Source organism: Peromyscus californicus, unplaced genomic scaffold (assembly GCF_007827085.1).
Source record: "Peromyscus californicus insignis strain IS unplaced genomic scaffold, ASM782708v3 Scaffold_21__1_contigs__length_65335640, whole genome shotgun sequence".
NCBI lineage: Eukaryota > Metazoa > Chordata > Mammalia > Rodentia > Cricetidae > Peromyscus > Peromyscus californicus.
This window is the reverse complement of record NW_026294514.1, coordinates 46,341,369-46,362,384: the sequence shown is the minus strand read 5'-3', so window position 1 is coordinate 46,362,384 and position 21,016 is coordinate 46,341,369. Positions and strand designations below refer to the sequence as shown.

The 21,016-nt window shown below is 37.6% G+C and overlaps 1 protein-coding gene across 5 annotated transcripts in view; it reads right to left on the bottom strand.

The window, feature by feature from the left end:
- The window catches only part of Fbxl17 (F-box and leucine rich repeat protein 17), a 466,425-nt gene that overhangs the window by 419,547 nt on the left and 25,862 nt on the right, over positions 1-21,016 (bottom strand). For 4 of the 5 annotated variants that reach the window (XM_052750239.1, XM_052750238.1, XM_052750236.1 and 1 more), the window contains exon 4: positions 15,165-15,296. The exons of the other annotated variant lie outside the window; for it this stretch is intronic. In XM_052750239.1, the coding sequence (XP_052606199.1) occupies positions 15,165-15,296 (132 nt within the window). The remainder of the gene's footprint in view (positions 1-15,164; positions 15,297-21,016) is intronic. 5 annotated transcript variants of the gene reach the window in all.

The window sequence follows — 21,016 nt, the reverse complement described above, 5'->3', positions numbered from 1 at the left end:
ACATAACTTCAAACAACGAATTACTAGGCCAATGTTACTTTTTAAGGTAATGAGGCACTGAGACTATTCTCCTGTCTTAAAAAATAAGCAATTTCAAACAAATTCCCTGCCATGACTTGATGACTAAATGACACAGGCATCCAGAGGCCCGAGATACAGTACAGAAGATTTCTATCACAGTCTGAAGATGGAGAGCCCGATGAGGACACACTTAACTGGGATGCTTGGAAGCTGCCTCATGTGCATTTGCTGCACAGAGGCAGGCAAGCGCCTGGGTTGTGGGTGAGTGGGCAATGGCAAAGTTACAACATACATAGAAACCCCACTGGTAAGAACTCTATACACTCACAACTGCCATGATGGGGCTGGTTATTCTAAAGTAAGACGTGAGTTCTTAGATGCACTTGTGTTTTAAATCCCAGAGGGAAGCAGCACTCCAAGCTCCACTGTGAGGGGATCTACTGGGTGCCAAACGTCACTAGTGCATTACTTTATGTCCACCATTAACATTACAGAAATGATTTAACTAAAATTACAATTAGGTACTTCAGAAATGGCGAGTTCGGCGATGTGCAGAGTCCGACCACACTGTATTGAGACTTACTTAACAGTGCTATCACTGAGCATCCAGTGACAACCAAGTGAGCAGCTACAGCTTTACTGTGTTGTTCAACAGAGAATGACTTCTACATACATCGAGGTAATAGAAATAAAAAACTGAAACACCCAAACTGCCCAAGAACTCGGAGTAAAGATCTTGTGTACTACAGCTAAGCTTCTACTCTGACTTGTAATTCACTGTACATCAAAGAAAATCAGCTCGCCCTGACGCGGAAGGACTATTCCCTTCAGTGACCAGGCAGGTGCTGAGGCCAGGGCGAAAGCTTATTTTCCCCAGCCTTACCTTGTTTGATCACTGGTTACTTTTGATCTGACACTGCCCTCTCTCTAGTAATGACTTCCCCCTCACAGACCCTACCTCACATCTGTCAGGGAGAATAAAGGGCATCAAACTGAGACCTGACAAGGCCTATGGGCCATGCGATGTGCTGCCAACAGAATGTGCCCTGGCTCCCACAATTTTCAATTCAGTTTCTTTTGTTCTGGTAGGTACAGGGCTAGGGTACCAGTGACAGACAGCAGAAAGGATTATGCGCCACTGTGAGACCAAGCCTTCTTGAATGTGTATCTTTTATCTTTGATTCTTCATCTTCTTAACTGCTGCAAACTTCATGGTGTTTACTATGAAATACATATTCAACAAGTGCAAAAGAAAGTTTGTTTAAATCCCTTTCCAGGACAAAACAAAGGATACAATGTATTGTATTTCAACTCTAAACCGTAAAGGAAAGTTTCAAACCCTTAAGTGAACTTAAGACAGCCGTCAAACAGCACATTAGTAGCAAACAAAATCACCCAATTTTTAGGGTTTTAGCGCACATTGCCTTCATGGCCTAAGAACAGAACCACCTTCTAAAACAATGCAGCCATTCACAAGAGGAAACCGATCTGAACGTTAAAGTACACACTCTCATACTGTTTTGGTGTGAGACTAGATGAGGGCTGAAAATAAATTCCAGCAGTCTTATTTAAAGAATGCTTTGAGTAAAGGCTTCTTTAAGACATTACTAACAATCATTTCTTTAAAAATGAGCAGTAAGGAAAATCATCATTTTGATAACATTTTACTGGTAATTCTTCAACTTCCATTAACACATTTTACAAGTTCTTAAATATAAATTTTCTCTCTCCTCTAACAGTCACGCATGCATGCGCGTGCACGCACTCACAAACACACACGCACACACACACACACACACACACACACACACACACACACACACACACACAAATAGACAGGTCATTATAAGGTATGCACTAAAGGGAAGTGTAGGAACTTTAAAGATCTTCTAAAGTTGCACAAAGTCAAAACACCATCTCTTTTCTTCTTGATGAAGAAATAGATTTTCTTAACTTTAAAAAAGTGGGAAAAAGTGCATGACCAATAATAAACAAGCAAATTCACTGTCAATGTAGAATAGTACTATAATGAACACAAATGAATAATTAACATTATACATACACAATGAAGAATCCTGGGATGGGAGGATGAGCACTTTAGTACTTTTAAGTTGATTCTGATAAATGGGAAAAGTTACTGTCTACAATGGTGAAAGACACATGAATTTATAGAAAGGGAAGGTACCCAGGTCTAAAAAGTTAACTGAAGAAATTAGGAAAATGCACCCAAGAAACTAAAAGTTATTTATTACTACGGAGGACTACATGGAAAACACTCATTTTTATACTATCAACAATTAGCATTATTAAACTCTTATAAACATTCTAAAAACATTATAACTCATTAGTACATTAGTAAATGAGAACTAGTGTACATAGTACATAAGTGTAACCCAAAGTGCATTAGTAAAATGTGATCATTTTCACTGGATCTTAAAATATGAAAAAGATGACTCTTATACACTTGGACTAACTATAAAAATGCTATGGAAAGACTCTCACTTCACCAGGTAACTCAATTAATTAAAGGAGAAACAGTACAGTGAACCAGAATCAATAATTTCTCAAGAATTTTCCCCTCAAGTTATCTAAATGTCACTTTGCAATAAAAAAAGTAAGAAAGGAGGGGAGAGGGGAGGGGAGGGGAAGGAGGGGGAGGGGAGGAAGGGAGGGAGGAAGGAAAAAAAGAATCAAACATTATTCTACACAAAATGTTTATGTGTTGTTTGGGTCGTTCATTCCCAAATAATTGATTCTACAAACCTATTAGAGTAAATAAGGGAGAGGAAATCATAATAAAGTTTTTAAATTATAAGGAATGGTGCTAGAGAGGGCACAGCAGTGAAGGTGTGGCCGCGCTGCCACAGGACCCAGGTTCAATTCCCAGCACCTACATGGAGGCTTACAATCATCTTTCACTCTAAATCCAGGGTATCAGTGTGCTGTACTGGCCTTCTCACACACCAGGCATGTGTTTGGTTACAGATACACATGTGGGCAAAATATGCACATACTTGGTTAAAGACAGACACCTGGGCAAAACTCTCTCTCTCTCTCTCTCTCTCTCTCTCTCTCTCTCTCTCTCTCTCTCTCTCTCTCACACACACACACACACACACACACACACACACACACACACACACACATACATACACACACACACACCAAAAATAGTACTAATAATAAATCTAAAAATATTTTTTAATTTCTTTCAAATATTTGGAAAAATATTCTGACTCAGATAAAGTGGTATCTCGGCATAGTTATAATGTGAGTTTCCCCAATGACTAGAGAAATTGAACATTTTTAAAAATAGTCACTGGCCTTTTGTGTTCCTTCTTTTGAAAACTGCAATTCATCAGCTCATTTGTGGATTGGCAGCTTATTTCCATGGTATTTAATTTCTTAGATTCTCAGCTAGCAAAGACTCGACCCATTCAATGGGCCGCCTCTGCTGACTCCTTGGCTGTGCAGAAATGCTTTCATGGCACAGAGTCCCATCCACTGGTACCTGGGCCGGCTGCTGTGCTTCTCAGCTCCGTTCAGAAAGTTCTTGCCGACCCCGATGTCTTTGAGAGCGCTCCCTATGTTTTTGTCTAGTTAATTTCAGTGTTTAGGGTTTTAAAGTCTTTGATCCACTTTGAATTCGTATTTGTACAAAGGTGAAATACAGTTTCATTTTTCTGCAGGTAGGTATCTAATTTTGCTAGCACCATTTCTTGAATTAGCCATCCTTTTTTCCCACTGCATGGTTTTCCATCTTTATCAAAAGTAAGGTGTCAATAACTTTGATGGTTTGTTTCCAGATCGTATTCTCTGTTCCACTGGTCTCCCTGTCTGTTTTTTATGCCAGCACTGAGCTTTTTTTTTTACCACGATAGCTCTATGGTGTAACTGTTCTTACTTCTTAGGATTGCTTTGGCTATTTGTGGCCTTTATGAGTCCATTAAATTCTTGGATTTTTTTTTTTAAATCTAGATCTGTGAAATACAACGTCAGAACTCTAATATGTTCTGGTAGCTAATTTTATGTCAACTTGACACATGCAAGAATTATCTCAAAGAAGGGAACCCCAACTGCGGACATGCCTCCAGAAGACTGGGCTGCAGGCTGAGCAAGCCAGTAAGTAGCACCCCTCCATGGCCTCTGCATCAGCTCCTGCCTCCAGGTTCCTGCCCTGCCTGAGTACCTGTCCTGACTCGCTTTCATGATGAACTGTGATGTGGAAAAGAAACCCTTTCTTCCCCAGGTTGTTTTTGTCATGGTGTTTCATCACAGCCATAGTGACCCTGACTAAGGCTTATGTGTTACATTAAATCTGTAAATAATTTTGGTAGTAGAGCTATTTTTACACTATTAATTCTGTTTGTCTAGGAGCAATGGGAGGTCTTTCCATCCTCCAGTATAGTCTCTCACTTCTTTCTTCAGAGTCTTCAAGTCTTCATCACAGAGATCTTTCTTTTCTTTGGTTGGGTATATTCCTGGGTGTGTCGTCATCATTGGTCTGTTCTGTTTCCTGTAGTTGTAGATGTATTCCTAGCTGTGTTGTGGGTCTGTTCTGTTTCCTGTAGTTGTAGATGTATTCCTAGCTGTGTTGTGGGTCTGTTCTGTTTCCTGTAGTTGTAGATGTATTCCTAGCTGTGTTGTGGGTCTGTTCTGTTTCCTGTAGTTGTAGATGTATTCCTAGGTGTGTTGTGGGTCTGTTCTGTTTCCTGTAGTTGTAGATGTATTCCTAGGTGTGTCGTCGGTCTGTTCTGTTTCCTGTAGTTGTAGATGTATTCCTAGCTGTGTTGTGGGTCTGTTCTGTTTCCTGTAGTTGTAGATGTATTCCTAGCTGTGTTGTGGGTCTGTTCTGTTTCCTGTAGTTGTAGGTGTATTCCTAGGTGTGTGGTTGTCAGTCTGTTCTGTTTCCTGTTGTTGTAGATGTATTCCTAGGTGTGTCATCAGTCTGTTCTGTTTCCTATAGTTGTAGGTGTATTCCTAGGTGTGTCGTCATTGGTCTGTTCTTTGGTTGTATTGTTGTTTTTAAGCTATTATAAATGAGGCAGTTTCTTTAATTTATTTCTCTAAGAGTGCATTGTTAATATAAATGAAGGCTACTACTATTTTATATAGATTCTCCACCCTACAACTTCATGTGTTCATTAATTAGATCTAAGGGTTTTCCAGTAAGTTCTATTAATGTCTCAAGTATAAATTCGTATCATATGCAAATCCTGACAGTGTGACTCTCTCCTTTCCTATGTTTACCTCTCTAATTTAGTTTGCTTGTCTAATTGTTATAGGTAACACTTCAAACACTACAGCGAATAAGAGGGAACCATGGGCATCCTTGTCTCACTCCTGATTTTAGAGGAAATGCTATTGTTTGTCTCTAATATAATGTTGGTTAAGGGTTTGTTGTAAACAGTCTGTTGTATACAACTGTTGTTATCTGGAGGTCTGTTCCTTCTATTTCTAATATCTAGAGGACTTTTATCACAAAAGCATGCTGAGTTCAGATGCTTTTCAGTATTGATCCGGTAGCTTTGTGGAAGTTTACTTAAACAGTATATTCCATTTATTAACTCACATATGTTGACCCAATCTTGCCTCTCCAGGATGAAGCCCACCTGGTTATAATGCATGACATTCCTAATGTGTTCCTGACCTTGGTTTGCAACTATTTTGTGGAGAATTTCTGCACCTCTGTTCAGAGACATGGACATCTGGGTCTATTGCTGCTTTATTCAAAACAGCGAGGAAATAGAAACAACCCAGAAGCCCAACAGAGAAACAAAGAATGAAAATCTGACACATACAGAAAAGGGAATATAATTCAACTCTAAAGGAAAACCAGCAAATTTGTGGGTGGCCTTATAATGTATACTATTAAATGAGTTCACCTAATGTCAGAAAGAAAAAAGATTGCATGTTCTCCTGTATATGCCGATCTTAGCCTATAATGTAAATGTGCATATATGTAAACAGCTGTAATTATGGGCATAATATAATATGCATTAAGGAGAATAAATATAAACTATATAATTAAGTGAGGTTACTCAATCTCAGAATGATAAAAATCACATTCTCCTTCATATGCAGATCTTAGCCAATAAAGTATACATGCATACATGTAAACAGCTATAATTATGGGTATAATATAGTATATATTGAGAAGAATAAAAAAGGGTAATATTGGGTGATAATGGATGGAATGCAGAAAAAAGAACACGAGCCATAAAAGACACAATATCAACTCAGTTGTGGTCTTTTTGCTTTGTTTGTCATAGATAAGTCTGTAGACAAATGTCTAAACAGTCTTATTAAATAAAAAACACAGAGCCAAATACAGGGGTAATAGCCAAAGAGATCAGAGAAATAGCGAATAGCCTCGACTAGCCTTAGCTTACCACCATGCTGTAGCTTCCCCAGAGTAAGCCCCTTCCTGTCTAACCTGAGCTTTTATTGCCTTCCTATTCTGCCTTCTCATTGGCTCTAAGCTCAGTCACATGACTTCCTCGTCACTGCCTGTCTATACAGACCTCCAGTTCTCTATGGTTGGTACTGGGATTAAAGACATGTGTCACCACACTTGGCTATGTCCTTGACCACACAGAGACTCTGCCTGCCATGTGATTGGATTAAGGGCTTGTGCTACCACCACCTGACTTCTTTTTATGGCTCGCTTTGACCTGATCTCCAGGCAAACTTTATTTATTAACATACAAATAAAATATCACATTTCAGCACAAATAAAATAACACCACATTTCCCCTTTTTATTCTAAGAAAAAAAAAGGTTAAAACTAATATAAGAAAAACTACATACAATAAGTACAAAAAATATATACAATATAAAAAGCAATAAACACCTCAACAATGTCTAGTCCATTTGCATTTGACAAACTCAGAATTTGATTCCATTATCTATCCTATTTTGGTAAGTCCAAAATGTACCTGGTTCACTTTCTATCCTAACTTATATTACTAACAAAAGAACTATCTTATAATATCTTTCAAATTTATATACTTTACACCTCTTTAGTGAGTTTCTTTTCTGAAATTCTTAACAAGAAAAACTATAACTACAACTATCTAATCTTCAACTCCCTCAGAGACCCAAGATTGTAATGGATAATTAAGAAACACAAATTAATAACTAGTCTTCTATGATAATCAAATTTATAGTCATGTTAAGTTTTTTAGGTATACATAGATATAATTCAATTAGGTATTCTTCAAAGCCTTCAAAGACCTACAAAATATGGCATTTAATGTGTTTTTAAAAACTTAGACTTTCTGGACAGTGAGACACGTCTGCTCCTGGCAGGACCAATTTACTTCAGAGAGGAAGATGGGCATCAAAGACACTCTATATGGAGTTTATCTTCTTCTCAGTAAAAATAGCCATTTGGGCAAAAAACTGTTCTTGCCTGGACTGCTTGACAAAATGTTGCACCTACTGGACATGCAGGACCCACAGGAAGGTGACCACTGAACTTTGCTTGGCAAAATGGTCCTTTAGGTTCTGGCTTCACAGAGGAAACTGCTACATTCTACAGGACACAGAGAGAACTGACTGAGAGACTCTAAGCCTATGGGCTGAAGATGGATGTCCCAACTTTAAAGAACTTTACATGACTGTCCAGGCAGGCAGCTGTCTCTGTCATTCCAGATTTTTGGAAATTGCTTACAATGTTCTTCCTGTTTACTTAGGTAATATACCCTTCTGAGTTCTTTGATGTAGTTGAAGACTAGATAGTTATAATTATAGTTTTCCTTGGTTTTGATAGGAGATAAGGTAGATATGGAACCTTGGACTCAAAAATATAGGATAGATAGGATATCTTCTTTGATTTTTGCCAAATACAAATAGACTAAATATTATAACTATAATTCTTGCTTGATAACTGTTTTGTTATATGTATTTTTACTATGTTAAAGTTAAAATTTCCTTTTAAATAGAAAAAGGGAAAATGATGGGTGAGGGTGCTCTGCATGTTGTGAATGTGTTGTTCCCATTGGTTGATAAATAAAATGCTGATTGGCCAGTAGCCAGGCAGGAAGTATAGGTGGGATAAACAGACAAGAAGAATGCTGGGAAGAGGAAGGCTGAATCAGGAGTCACCAGCCAGACACAGAGGAAGCAAGATGTGAAGGCAGAACTGAGAAAAGGAACTAGCCACATGGCTATACATAGATAAGAATTATGGGTTAATTTAAGTGGAAGAGCTAGTCAGTAATAAGCCTGAGCTAATGGCCAAGCAGTCATAATTAATACAAGCCTCTGTGTCTTTACTTGGTGTGCGACCATGGGAGCCAGGTGGGACCAGGAATACTTCAGCTACATAAGTCCATAAAAATGAAATTGACAGGAAGTTTACAAAGCTCCATTAAACTAAGACTTCAAAATGACTTCAGACTTCCAAAACTTCAAAATGGCTATTCTAATTGTACAGAAGTTCAACAAAGTAGATTTTGGACTGGGACAGTGTTTGTGTGACTAGCTGCCTAAACTTAAATGTATGATGACTTTATTTGTAAATTCACTACAACAAAGTAATTTTTATTTTGAAAAGCAAAGATTTCAAAAAAGAGCAAGGTAGACAACCTTCATAACATGAGTAGGTAAATTTGCAGCACCCACAGCAACAGCACCACCCACATGTTTACACCGGAACATAACTTGTACAGCTTTCGGCAGAAGACCAGGTTTGTCAAAAGCCCAAGTGTCAGAGAATGTTCACAATTGTGCATCTTTTAAATAAAGATAATAAAATAATGGAAAAGCTATAAATGATGAATCTGTAAACCAGATTAAAATATAGTTTGTAAACTACATTCAGAGGTAAGTTTAAAGGAAAGAAAAGGGGAGAAAGGATGGAAAAAAGAAAAAGGGAAAAAAATTAATTCTCCAATTCTTTCATCTAAGCCTAACCACTGAAATAAGAAATGAAATTAAGTCTCCGATAACCTCAAAACCTTAGCACCTCATTACTGTGAATAAAGAAAAACACTATCCAAACTTCCACCCAGATCAAATAACACCTCCCATTTGCTGACTGGCAGGCTGCAGGGTGGGAAACAAGTACTCAGAAATGACAGCTGAATGTACTCCCAGCATCCCTCTGGCACCCAGCCTTATAAATCTCTATTTGCCAAGCCTAATGATGTGATGCTTTAACACACTATCTCCTGGTGCCAGCATCGAGCACAAAGCCGAGACAGCACTTTCACTCTTGTATCTGAGAGATAATTCAATTTGCTCATATCTTTCTAATTTCTGAAAATATGCAACCCTGAGAATGTAAAAATGTTTAAATTACACATCAAAAACCAGGAAGAGACACAAGTGGGGACCCCCAACAACCAGGAATCACTTCCTTAACTGGAGATGTTAAACTCATGAGAGGAAGCTAAAATTTGACACAAAAATTATTTTAGAAAAAGAATATAAAAATAGCATTTGTAGCATTCTATTTTGAGCATAGGCCACCCTGCATTTTCCAAGCTGTGCTGTCTCTATCAGAGCTTCTAACACTAAGCGAAATTCCTCTGAGGTTCTGCTAGCATCTGGACATTTCCCATCATTAGCTGATGAGTTCCTGGAGTTTATCAACCAATTTTAATATTACTAAACAAATATAATTAGACAAGTGAATCTGCAGGGTAAAAAATTAATGCACTACCAAGAAAAGTTATTTAGATATTATCCAAGCCACTGCCTGCCCTACATACACACTGGCACACAGGGTAGGTAGAAATATACATATATTCATTCTTCTTTTTCTATGCATTTAAAATGATAGACTAAATGCATTCATGTTGATAAGATAGCTGGTACCTCAAAGATACACCCACATGCTGGCTCACAATCATCTGAAATAAGATCTGGCACCCTCTTCTATGTACATAATAAATAAATAAATCCTTAAAAAAAAGAGAAAGATATCAATAAATTGAAAAGAGAATGACAAGACCTAGTAAAGAACATAGAAGTAGATTGATATTATCCTGCTAAATAATTTCTACTTTTAATTATATTCACCTTTCAAATAGTATTTCAACAAAATAAAGCCAATTTAATAACAAAACACACAAGCCAGCATAATTCTAACAAGAATTCTACAGTCTATTTGGTTAGAACTACATATGTTGCCTGAGTACTCCCCAACTTCACTGACCAACTTGGCTGATCAAAAAATAGCACCCAAAAATTACATCATTGGTATGGGAACTACATTAAAAGAAATTTACTTATTTGTTTTATTTAAAAATCCTAAAACTGTTGATTCTGCATCTTTAAACTATAAAGCTATTATTTACTTGTTCAAACATATCTTCTTTTTAAAAGTACATTCCCAAAGTATTTAAAGAAATCCATTTTAATATAGCCTGTTCAATTCAGAAGTCACCTATATATCACTAAACCAATATTTACTGAATCTCTGTTTTATGTCTATACTTGGAAAGGAAGGGCAAAAAGGTGACTAGATACTCCCTACCCTCAAAAGAAATGACAAGCCATTAGCACGAAGCACATCTAAACCACTTCAATTAATGAGAGTGACCTAGCATTTAGTAGAAATAAATTGAACCTGAACTTGTCTTAGTTCCTTGGACTATATATACAGAAATCCTTTCACGTAAGCACAGTAGACTTACACACAGACTTTACCGCAATATTGCCTAGGACAACAAAATGCCAGGCACAATGTAAGTGCCTTCAGTTAAGAACGGATAAGCAGGAGACATATGACAGATAAGTAGGAGTTAATAGTAATGAATCACTAGGCCAGGCGGCAGTGGTACATTCCAGCACTTGGGAGGCAGAGCCAGGCAGATCCGAGTTCAAGGCCAGCCTGGTCTACAGAGCGATATCCAGGACAGGCACCAAAACTACACAGAGAAATCCTGTCTCAAAAAAACCAAAAAAAAGAATTACATAGTTTTTGTGGCTAGACCTCAACAATTAAACTAAATACCAAGCACGGTCTGAACATACACTATGAGACAAGATACTTAACCACATGGCCGTTAAATTACTTTTTAGAAGGTTATTATTATAGCTCCCTTTGGAAAGAGAAAATGGGAGAACAAAAATGCAAAGTGACAGATACTGAAGCTGCCTTGCTTTATTACTTCAAAAAGCATCAGAAAATATAACAGACTATTGACAATGTCTGTGTGGTGGGCACAGATCTACCACTATTTTGTATTTTGCATCCCTTCCTTCTTCCCATCACCCCACCCTACTTGAGTATAAGAATATTCAAGCCTCTCTCTGCTTCACATACAAAGGCAATTCAATTTATAGCATTCTTCATGCAATTAGTATCATAAGACACAAAAAAGAAATGTCCCCATTAATGCCACCTGAAAGACAAAAATTTTAAATGAAGCCTCACATCAGCAGAAACTAAGTCTTACATCTTTATAGCTGCATCAAGGATGGAAAAGCTCCGTCCGTGAAACATATACCAAGACAATGCTGCCATCTAAAGGCCAAGGCTTAACATGAAAGATGCATGCAATCAACTGCTGCCATTCCCTACTAAGCAGCAGCTCCAAGTCTTTTGGAGAAGATTCAATTTATTAAGAGAGCAGAATAACAGAGTTCATTTGAATACTGATCAAAGCACAAGTCAAACTGTATAGCATCCTTTCTGGCATAGTGCTCTTTCTTAAGTTCCTCTATTAGTAGCTAATGTAATTAGCAAAGACCAATAATACTTGTCAAAACAAAAACAGTTGACTACTTACATATTTCACATAAATACATTTAAGTCCTGTGGGAAGTTAGTTATCCGTGATTCAACTGTCCAACAGAGCTCAATGTGTTCTGAATTTCCTTTTAAGAACCTCACTGAGAATTACATTGGCTTCTCTTTAAGGTTTATCACAACACTCTAAATCCTCCATGAAATAAAAACTAAACCCAGACCTTATTTCCTTCGGATTTAAGTATATGTCACATTTTCAATGTAATACAACATGGACCAAAAAAGCAAGAAACTGAAGCATAACCTCCCCCATGAATAGCGCCTCCTGTGCAAGGCCACTGGCTACCTCCTCCGGTGGCAACAGAAGTGTTTCTCTGTGCTTACGACAAGTGTTCATCAAATCAACAACTATCCCAGTAAAGACTAGAGAACGTGTGAGACAGGGTTAATGATCTTTAATTATGTTGTGTACCATGAAAACGAAAGCTGAATAAATTACTTATGATCAAATGTGAACTACCTTGGGCTTCTAGTGTATCTTATGGGTCAGAAATTGCATTAAGAAATTCGAGAGTATTTATTACGCCATTTAATCTTCAACTATAACCTGAAAGACAAATATCAATATAATACCATTAACATTAAGTGAGGTCTAATGGCCTTCAATAATTTCTGCTGGGTCACAACACAAGTGAGAAACAAAACGTCAGTCTATCTAACACAGAAAACCTAACTCTATAAACTCAGACACCCTCAAGTGGTTATATTTATATTAGCTTTAAAAAGATGCCGGGCGGTGGTGGCGCACGCCTTTAATCCCAGTACTCGGGAGGCAGAGGCAGGTGGATCTCTGTGAGTTCGAGGCCAGCTTGGACTACCAAGTGAGTTCCAGGAAAGGCGCAAAGCTACACAGAGAAACCCTGTCTTGAAAAAACAAAAAAAAAGAAGAACTGTGAGGTACTTTTTATTGCGTATTTTCAAGGGAAAAGCGTATTTTGAGGTAATAAAAGCACTTAATTTAGTTCACAGTGCTTCTATTTTAAAATAACTTTTAAATAGTGTCATCTCAACAGAAGAGGTGATGCTTCAAAACCCTTCCACAACTGAAGTCCATACAAGTGAGGCATTTCATTGCCTTTTAAAAATGAATGGGTCCTCTTGAGGACTAGCATTCATGTACCAGACAGCACTGAGAAAGCTTCCAAAGGAAGGAGGCAACCAACAGTTCTACCCACTTATGACACCTATGAACCACATCAACCACCAGCTCGGCGTGATAACCCTAAGGGTCCAGTAGTGGCACAAATACCTCAGTGGTAGCCCCATTAAAATCTGATCAATAAGAGGAAGACCAACCATGTCTGGTACTGGAAATCTACCTAAATACTCAGTACAAGTGAAATCATCGTTACTGAGGAAAGCCTACAACTACTAATTTACTAAACCAGCAAAATCCCTAACAACAATCTATAAACATTTGTCCTTAGATCCACAGATAAGTGATCTGCACTCTTCATCAAGGAAACTTCTATTAGGATCAATCCACGTGAGTTTATTAAATGGGTAACAGAATTTATTAAGATATAAATTGAGGAAATACACTCACGAATACAGAATGAAGTTGAAAGCTGAAGTCATCCTCTGATCTGACCAGGAGTGAATCCACTTCGCAGGCAGGAGCAGGAAGAAGGGGCATGTGACCCTTCAATGCCTTATAAGAGGTCACGTACAAGGTCAAGAAGCACGGCCTCCTTTGGGCCATACAGCCCAAGGTCATGGGCAGAGCAAATACCACTATAAACTTCTTGCAATAAATAGAAACCACTACAGAAAACCCCAACAATCAAAAGGCAATCGTGAACCCCAGTCCCAATAGAGACATCTACAAAACACTCTCTCACCTAATGCTCGGGGAACATTGCAGAATAGGAGGCAGAAAGATTGTGAGAGCCAGAGGACCAGGGAGCTTGCTGTGAGACTACACCCATACAGTCTTACCAACGTGACCCCCAAACTGCTGTGAGACTACACCCATACAGTCTTACCAATGTGACCCCCAAACATGAGCTAAACAATGATGACACCAAAAAACATGCCAAACTGGGGAGACCTACAAGGCTTCAACCCTACACAAAGAACCGCAGACAACTGAGGAAAGCTGGGAGTGACAGAAGTGGTCTTGTCTTCCTCAGGGAAGAGCACACTGACTGGATAGCCAATACCAAGTGGTCAGCCCTGAAAACACACATACAAAGAACTATACAAACTGAACAAGCTCTATTTAGGAACATAGATGTAAGCAATAACAGTTAGAGAAAAAAGGCTATGAATCTGAAGGAGAGTGGGGAAGAAGGGTCTACAGGAGGGTCTGGATGGAGGAAAGAAAAGGGGAAAATGTAATTATAATCTCAAAATTCTTAAAAATTTTAGAATTTTAAAAACTGAAAATAGCAACAAAAATGTCTACATTTTGAGATGCAAATTTAAAAACAAGTCTTTTTTATAAAGACCTTATTTTCAACACTGAAAGTCCCTACTAGTTCCTCCCCAGTGATAACATCTTCTGGCAACTGATACGATATCCCTATCAGTTAAAATTAAATGGCTTTGTATTTCATTCAGCCATAAATAGGACTGAAATTTGGATACAAGCTACAGTATGGATGAACCTGAAAAAAGACACAAAGGATCACATACTACAAAACATATAAAATAGGATAATTTATAAAAAACAGGAAATAAATTGCAGTTATCAAGTGCTAGAAAAAAAACAGGGAGTGATGGCTAATGATCAGGATTTGATCTGATAAAGAAATGTTATACAATTAGATATTGATGATGAATGCACAGCTTATGGATATAATAAAAACCAATGAATCTTATGTAATTACATCTCAATAAAAGAAAATTGAGTAGTGCATTAATACACTGTGAGACACATATACATGTACTTAAAATATAAAACTTACATAATTATCAAGATTATTTGCCCAAATTTACTAGGTCCTATCTTTTCACCATTCTAAGTAAAAAATTTTATTTATAAGTGTATTTTAATTTATACATTATATAATGTATTATATAATGAGCATTAAAATATTCTTAGTCTAGAATTATAATTCCTAGAGGGACCACAGAAACTCCAACGATGGACAGGTTTTGCTAACAAGTTTTATCTATTCCAGTTTACCTGGGTTTAATTCACTGTCGAAATTCTTTAAAGACACAAAGAGCACATTAAGTGAAGAACATTTAACAACCCAGCACCACATACAAGAATCTATTCGCTTAGATGACCACAGTAGAAAACAGTATGGAGGAGATCTCTGCTTTTCAATGAGTAGGATTTGCCACTTGACAACCAGAAGACAATCTGTAAACAAAATACAAGGGACTCAAAGGGTACCAAGCTGACAGCATGAATGCGAACAGCACTTACCAGTTTGTTCTCCTGCATGTATATTCTCTGTAACTTCAGGCAGCCCTTAGCTATGACAATCATGCCCTCATCTGAGATCTTGTAGCACTGGCCAAAGTGAATGTCTTTGAGTTCTCTGCATTTGGAGCCCAGCTGCAAACAAAGACATTTGGCTCAGTGCTCAGAAAATGACAGAGATGGCGTATTTCTAGTGTACAGTATTCTAAAGTAGCCATACCAAAGTTAAAGAATGATTTATAAGTTACATTTAAAATAATACAAACTAACAAAGGCTACTAATAACTTAAAACAGTATTTTAGAAACCATCTACCTTCTAACAAGCCTGTTTCAACTACATTACAGGACACCAAAGTACATAGATTCCTTAACAGTTTTAGTTCATGCTTTTATTTCTCTTAAGCTTAATAGAGTGTGTAGATGGTGGAAAAACCTAAATATACAAGTTACAGTATAGTCATAAAAATCAGTATTATATGACCATTAAAAACTGGAGTATCAGAAAAGTAAAAATATGAAAATATATACACACTCTTACAGTGTAATATGTATGTTTAAATTAACATGCACACATACAAAAACAGACTGAAATACATACCAACATGTAGACAATTAGTTTTGATTAATGACTGCATAGAGGTTTATCCCTTTGACTATCTATGCTTTTTATTACTTACTCTTTAAATTAGCACAGTGTACTGTTGCATTATGATATTTTCAAGAAAATTTGTTTTGGTTGATTCTCCTCCTCCCACACCCCCCACACTCCTTCATCTTCCATCTCCTTTATGCTTTCATATCACATGGACCCCATTGTCCTCTCCTCCCTCAGAAAAACTGTCCTCTCTTGATCTCCTAATTTCTCAATCTTTGCCCATACTCCTCTCCCCTATCTATCTGTCTGTCTCTCTCTTTCGTGTGTGTGTGTGTGTGTGTGTGTGTGTGTGTGTGTGTGTGTGTGTATGTGTGTGTGTGTGTGTGTGTGTGTTAAAAGCTGAAATTCATATGAGACAGAACATGCAGTCTTTGTCTTTCTATATATGGGTCAATTTGCTTAAAAGAATCTACAGATCCATGTATTATTCCTGCAAATTGCACAATTTCATTTTTCTTTACAGCTATGCAAATTTCCACTGTGTATCATATTTTTATTATCCAATCATCTACTAATGGGCATCTAACTTGGTTTCCTGTCCTTGTTATGATGACTAAAGCAGCAGGAAATATAAATGCACAAGTATCTCTGCGCTAGGATGGAGTCCCAAGAGTGCATGCTCAGAAGTGGTATGGCCAGGTCGTATGGTAGACCTGGTTTTATTTCTCTGGAAAGCCTACATACTGACTTCCATAAAGGCCACACTAGTATAGGCCCATCAGCCGTGAACAAGGCTCCTCTTTCCACACATCCTCACCATGACTTATTATCATCACTTTTGATGACAGCTCTTCTCACTGGGATGAGACAGAATCTTCAAGTTATTTTCGTTTGCATTTCCCTGATGGCTAGGGGCACTGAACACTTCTGTAAATATTTATTGGCTGTTTGTGTTTCTTCTGAGAACTGTCTGTTTCATTAATTCATTTCCTTTCATCTTAGCGGGACTATTTAATTTTTGCATTTCTTCATAAATTCTAGATATTGGCTCTTGTGTGAAGTACAGCTGGCAAAGACTTTATCCTCTTTTGTAAGATCCTGTACATTCAGCTGACACTTAATTGTGTGTAGTCTCATTTGTTAATTTTTGGGGTTATTTCCTGTTCAGAAGGTTCCTATCTACCTTTAAGTGTATTCCCCATTTCCTTCTAGAAGTTTGAGGTTTTTCATTAAGGTCCTTGATCCACTTTGATTTTTTTTTTTTTTAACAGTGCAAAAGAGGTGGATCTTAACTTTATTCGTTTGTTGAACATTACACGTTCAGAGCTGGGCCGGTTTATTTCAGGATCCTCTGTTCTGTCCCATTGGTTTACATATCTTATTTTTCTGAAAGTATTTCAGGGTCTTGACACTATAGGTGGGTAGTAGAATTTTGAGGTCAGGTATTAGAACACCTCCAGCTGTGTTCTTTCTCCTTAGGAAGTCATTGGCTATTACTAGTTTTATATGCTTGATATGAACCTTTGGATTATGTTTCCCAGTTCCATAAAGAATGTCAATGGAATTTTAATGGTGATTGTATTAAATCTGTATATTAATTTCAATAATACAACCATCTTTATAACATTAATATTTCCAATCCAGAAGCATGGAAGATTTTGCCATTTTCTAGTATCTTCTTTAGTTTCTTTTTTCAGTGTCTTCAAGTTTTCATTTTAGAAGTCTTTCGCTGTTTTGGTTAGGTTTATTCCTGAATACTTTTAAAGAATATTTCCTCAATTTCTTTCTTCAAGAGTTTGTTATATTGCCGGGCGGTGGTGGCGTACGCCTTTAATCCCAGCACTCGGGAGGCAGAGGCAGGTGGATCTCTATGAGTTCGAGGCCAGCCTGGTCTACCAAGTGAGTTCCAGGAAAGGTGCAAAGCTACACAGAGAAACCCTGTCTTGAAAAACCAAAAAAAAAAAAAAAAGAGTTTGTTATTAGTATATAAGAAAGTCACTAACTTTTGGATGTAGATTTTGTATCCTGCAACTTTACTGAAAAGGTTTACTAGATCTAGGAGTTTTCTGGTGGAGTCTAAAGGGTCCTTTAAGTATAGAATCATACTGTCTATGAATAAAGATAACCTGACTTCTTTCTCTATTTTTGTCCATCTGTGTTATGTCTTACTGCTCTGGTTAAAGCATCAACATTCTCCAGGCGAGTGGCGAGAGTGAAATTCTTCTCATTACTGATCTTAGTGAAAAAGTTTTTCCCATTTAGTATAATGTTGGCTATTTGCTGGATAAAGCCTTTGTTGTTTATGGCATGTTCCTGCTATTCCTAATTTCTCCAGGACTTTCATCAATTAGGCAAGCTAAACTGTCCAATGCTCTTCTGAGGATGTGGAGATAGGTGTTTTCAGTCCTTGTCCTTACTTGTACTTAAGTATTTCTGAATGAATAAAAAAACTGATCAAGTTGTACATGCAAAGCTCTCTCTAATACTTCTTTTTTTCAGTGTGGAAGGTTTAACCCAGGAGCTGTGTATACTACACAAGCACTCTACCACTCAACCTCATCCTTGCCAAAAGAGCCTGCTTTAAAATGGACAAATGCAAAAAGCCATGATTGCTGCTTTATAACTCTGTCATAGTTAACTCCAGATTTCCAAACTACTCAATGCATAGTTACCAGAAGAGTAGAAAACAAGAACATGAATTCATTTTCATAAGATCGTTTGCCTAAGCTTTAATCTTTCCTTCACAATATAAGCAAAACACCATGGTAACTAGAACACCACTACAGTACAGTAGCTAAATTGGTGGTTTTGTACATAATATAATTTGAACATAATTTGAGACATTGCTGTTATTGCAAATACCTAGAAATATAACTTTCATTATTATTCATCATACTCATTAGTATCAGCTGTCAAATCCCATTTAATTCATCAAAAAAGGCAGGTATATTTCTAGAACTTACACTAAGAAAACTGAACCCAAACCAATATTCAGAAGTCTGAACTGGCTCACATGTGTCTGACAAAGGATAAAAACAGGACTATTCAAAGTCTGCTAGGTACCACTTTAACCCTCAACCACCTCTCCATCACTTTCTACATGGACCTTGCTCCTAGTCCACAATGGCAGAAGACTGCTGTTCTCAGGCTAGAGTCAAGTCCAGGGCTGGGGTATTTGGGAGTAGAACACAGCATTTGAATTCTGGCACTAAGAACAGAGACACATTGCTGATAAATCTGAGATTACATAAAAGTTCATACCTGTAGAACTGGAGGAACTTTTAAAAACCTATTAAATGTTCCGAACTGAAAAGGTTCATCCACATGTCTAGCACAGATGATCAAAACAGACTTATCACCATGCAAATCATCATACAATTTCACAATTCTAGCTATGAAGAAGATTCTCCAGGCTTCCAACAAAATTTAGATTCACACAAAGGAATGAATTAAGAATGCCTCAAACTTCTTAAAAGTGCTATAATAAAGCACCAGAGCAGTGCCATCAAATCCTGAATAACTATTTCTAGAGTAGAACTCTGCACTCAAGACTTCAATTAAACTGAAAGAATTACAGGTTTGGTTTCTTGGGAGTGTTTTGCTTGTTTGTTTGTTTCCAGACACCTAAGTTCCCAAAAAACTATCTCACATGTATTTTTAATAAGGATGGTATTTTTTAAAAAAAGTACTCTACAAAACATAAGAATATATCAAAGAAAGAAGACATAACAACTAGGTAATAGGAAATCGAATCCAACATCAAGATGAAAAGAACTAATGGACTATGCTGAAGACATATTAAGATGGCATTACTGCAACAGCCCTTATACACAAGATGTCCAACGCAGACACTTCAGAGTATCCTAGCTACGTTTAAGAAGGCAATTCCGTTCAGTAGCAACATATAGCACTAATGCAGCAGGGAAATCTTGGAGCTCCATTAATGATGAATATAAAAACGAAAGAAGGTAGAAAGACACAAATTCCAATCAAAGCAAAAACTACAAGATGAAAGGATAAGAGCCAGAGGAAGATATATAAGAGGGCTGAATTCTAGGGAAAGGAAGCAGCTGTCTGGCTGGAACAGATAACTATAAGAAGCAGATACACTAGGTAGAGCAAAGGCTTCCTCCTTCTGGAGAAAGTCCAAGCAGCTGCACTCCTCATGGGTACACTGATCCCTCTATAACTAATAAAGGAGACATGTTCATTGCATCTCCACACTCCTTTCCCTTAGGAACAGACTGCTCCCAAGAAGCAAGCACTCTTTGACTCCTCTGACTGGGACTCCTCTGCTGGTCTGTTTTATCCACCTCTAAGTCAGATGGCCAAATGCCAGAGTCATGTTAACAAGCCCATTTAGCTCTGGAAGAAGCAATATCCTCTACTTAAAAGTTTCTTAGTAATAAATCTGATATATTTGATTCCAACATTGTTGGTTTTAGTCTCAATCCATTTGGATTCTGGGCAACAAGGACAGAGCTCCCTGTGACCGCAGCAATTAGTGCATCAGGAAGAACACTGACAACAAAATGGTTTACATATATGCCATGACTGGGGCTTTGGTGGAGTCTTACACATCACTGTGTGATGACAAGCTGGTGAAACTTCAGGCTCAGACAAGATATTTCAGTTGCTTGCATGGCACACTAACATTTACAAGTGATTTTGATGGTTTTGTCTACAAGGAAATGACATCATGGCAAGGAAAGGACCAAGCAAACAATTGCCACAGATAGTCTCATTATTTGAGTTCAAGCTAGTTGTTAGAGAAGTCTCAGGAAGCAAGCCAGTATGACTCACTACCAAAGGAAAAAACACCAGTTAATGCCATGTCATTTACAGTTCTGTTTTAGACAACTTCCCCCCACAAAGTAGATAAATCCTGACTGAACTAATTACCATTATTTTATCCATAAATGTCCCAGGTTCTAGACTCTCCAGGCAGTGTCAAATCAGTAAACCTTGTTGATGTCCTTCCAGTCTCTCAATGTTGTAAAAGTCTGTCCATGTCCCACAGTAAAACATTCAAAGAGCACCAACCACGCCCTGTAGCTTTCTCTGTAAGCTTTCCCAAGTCTCCTGTCACAGAAATAGCACACAAATCTTCTAAACACGGGATTCTCTATCAATGAAGGCCACACTAAAGACACTGGAGCTCCGACTGCCAGTGGACAGATCTCCATCAGATCCCTGCCAACCAGTTGAGACCCACACAAAGGTGGTACCTTGAAAATAAGATATATCTCTTTCTTAGTC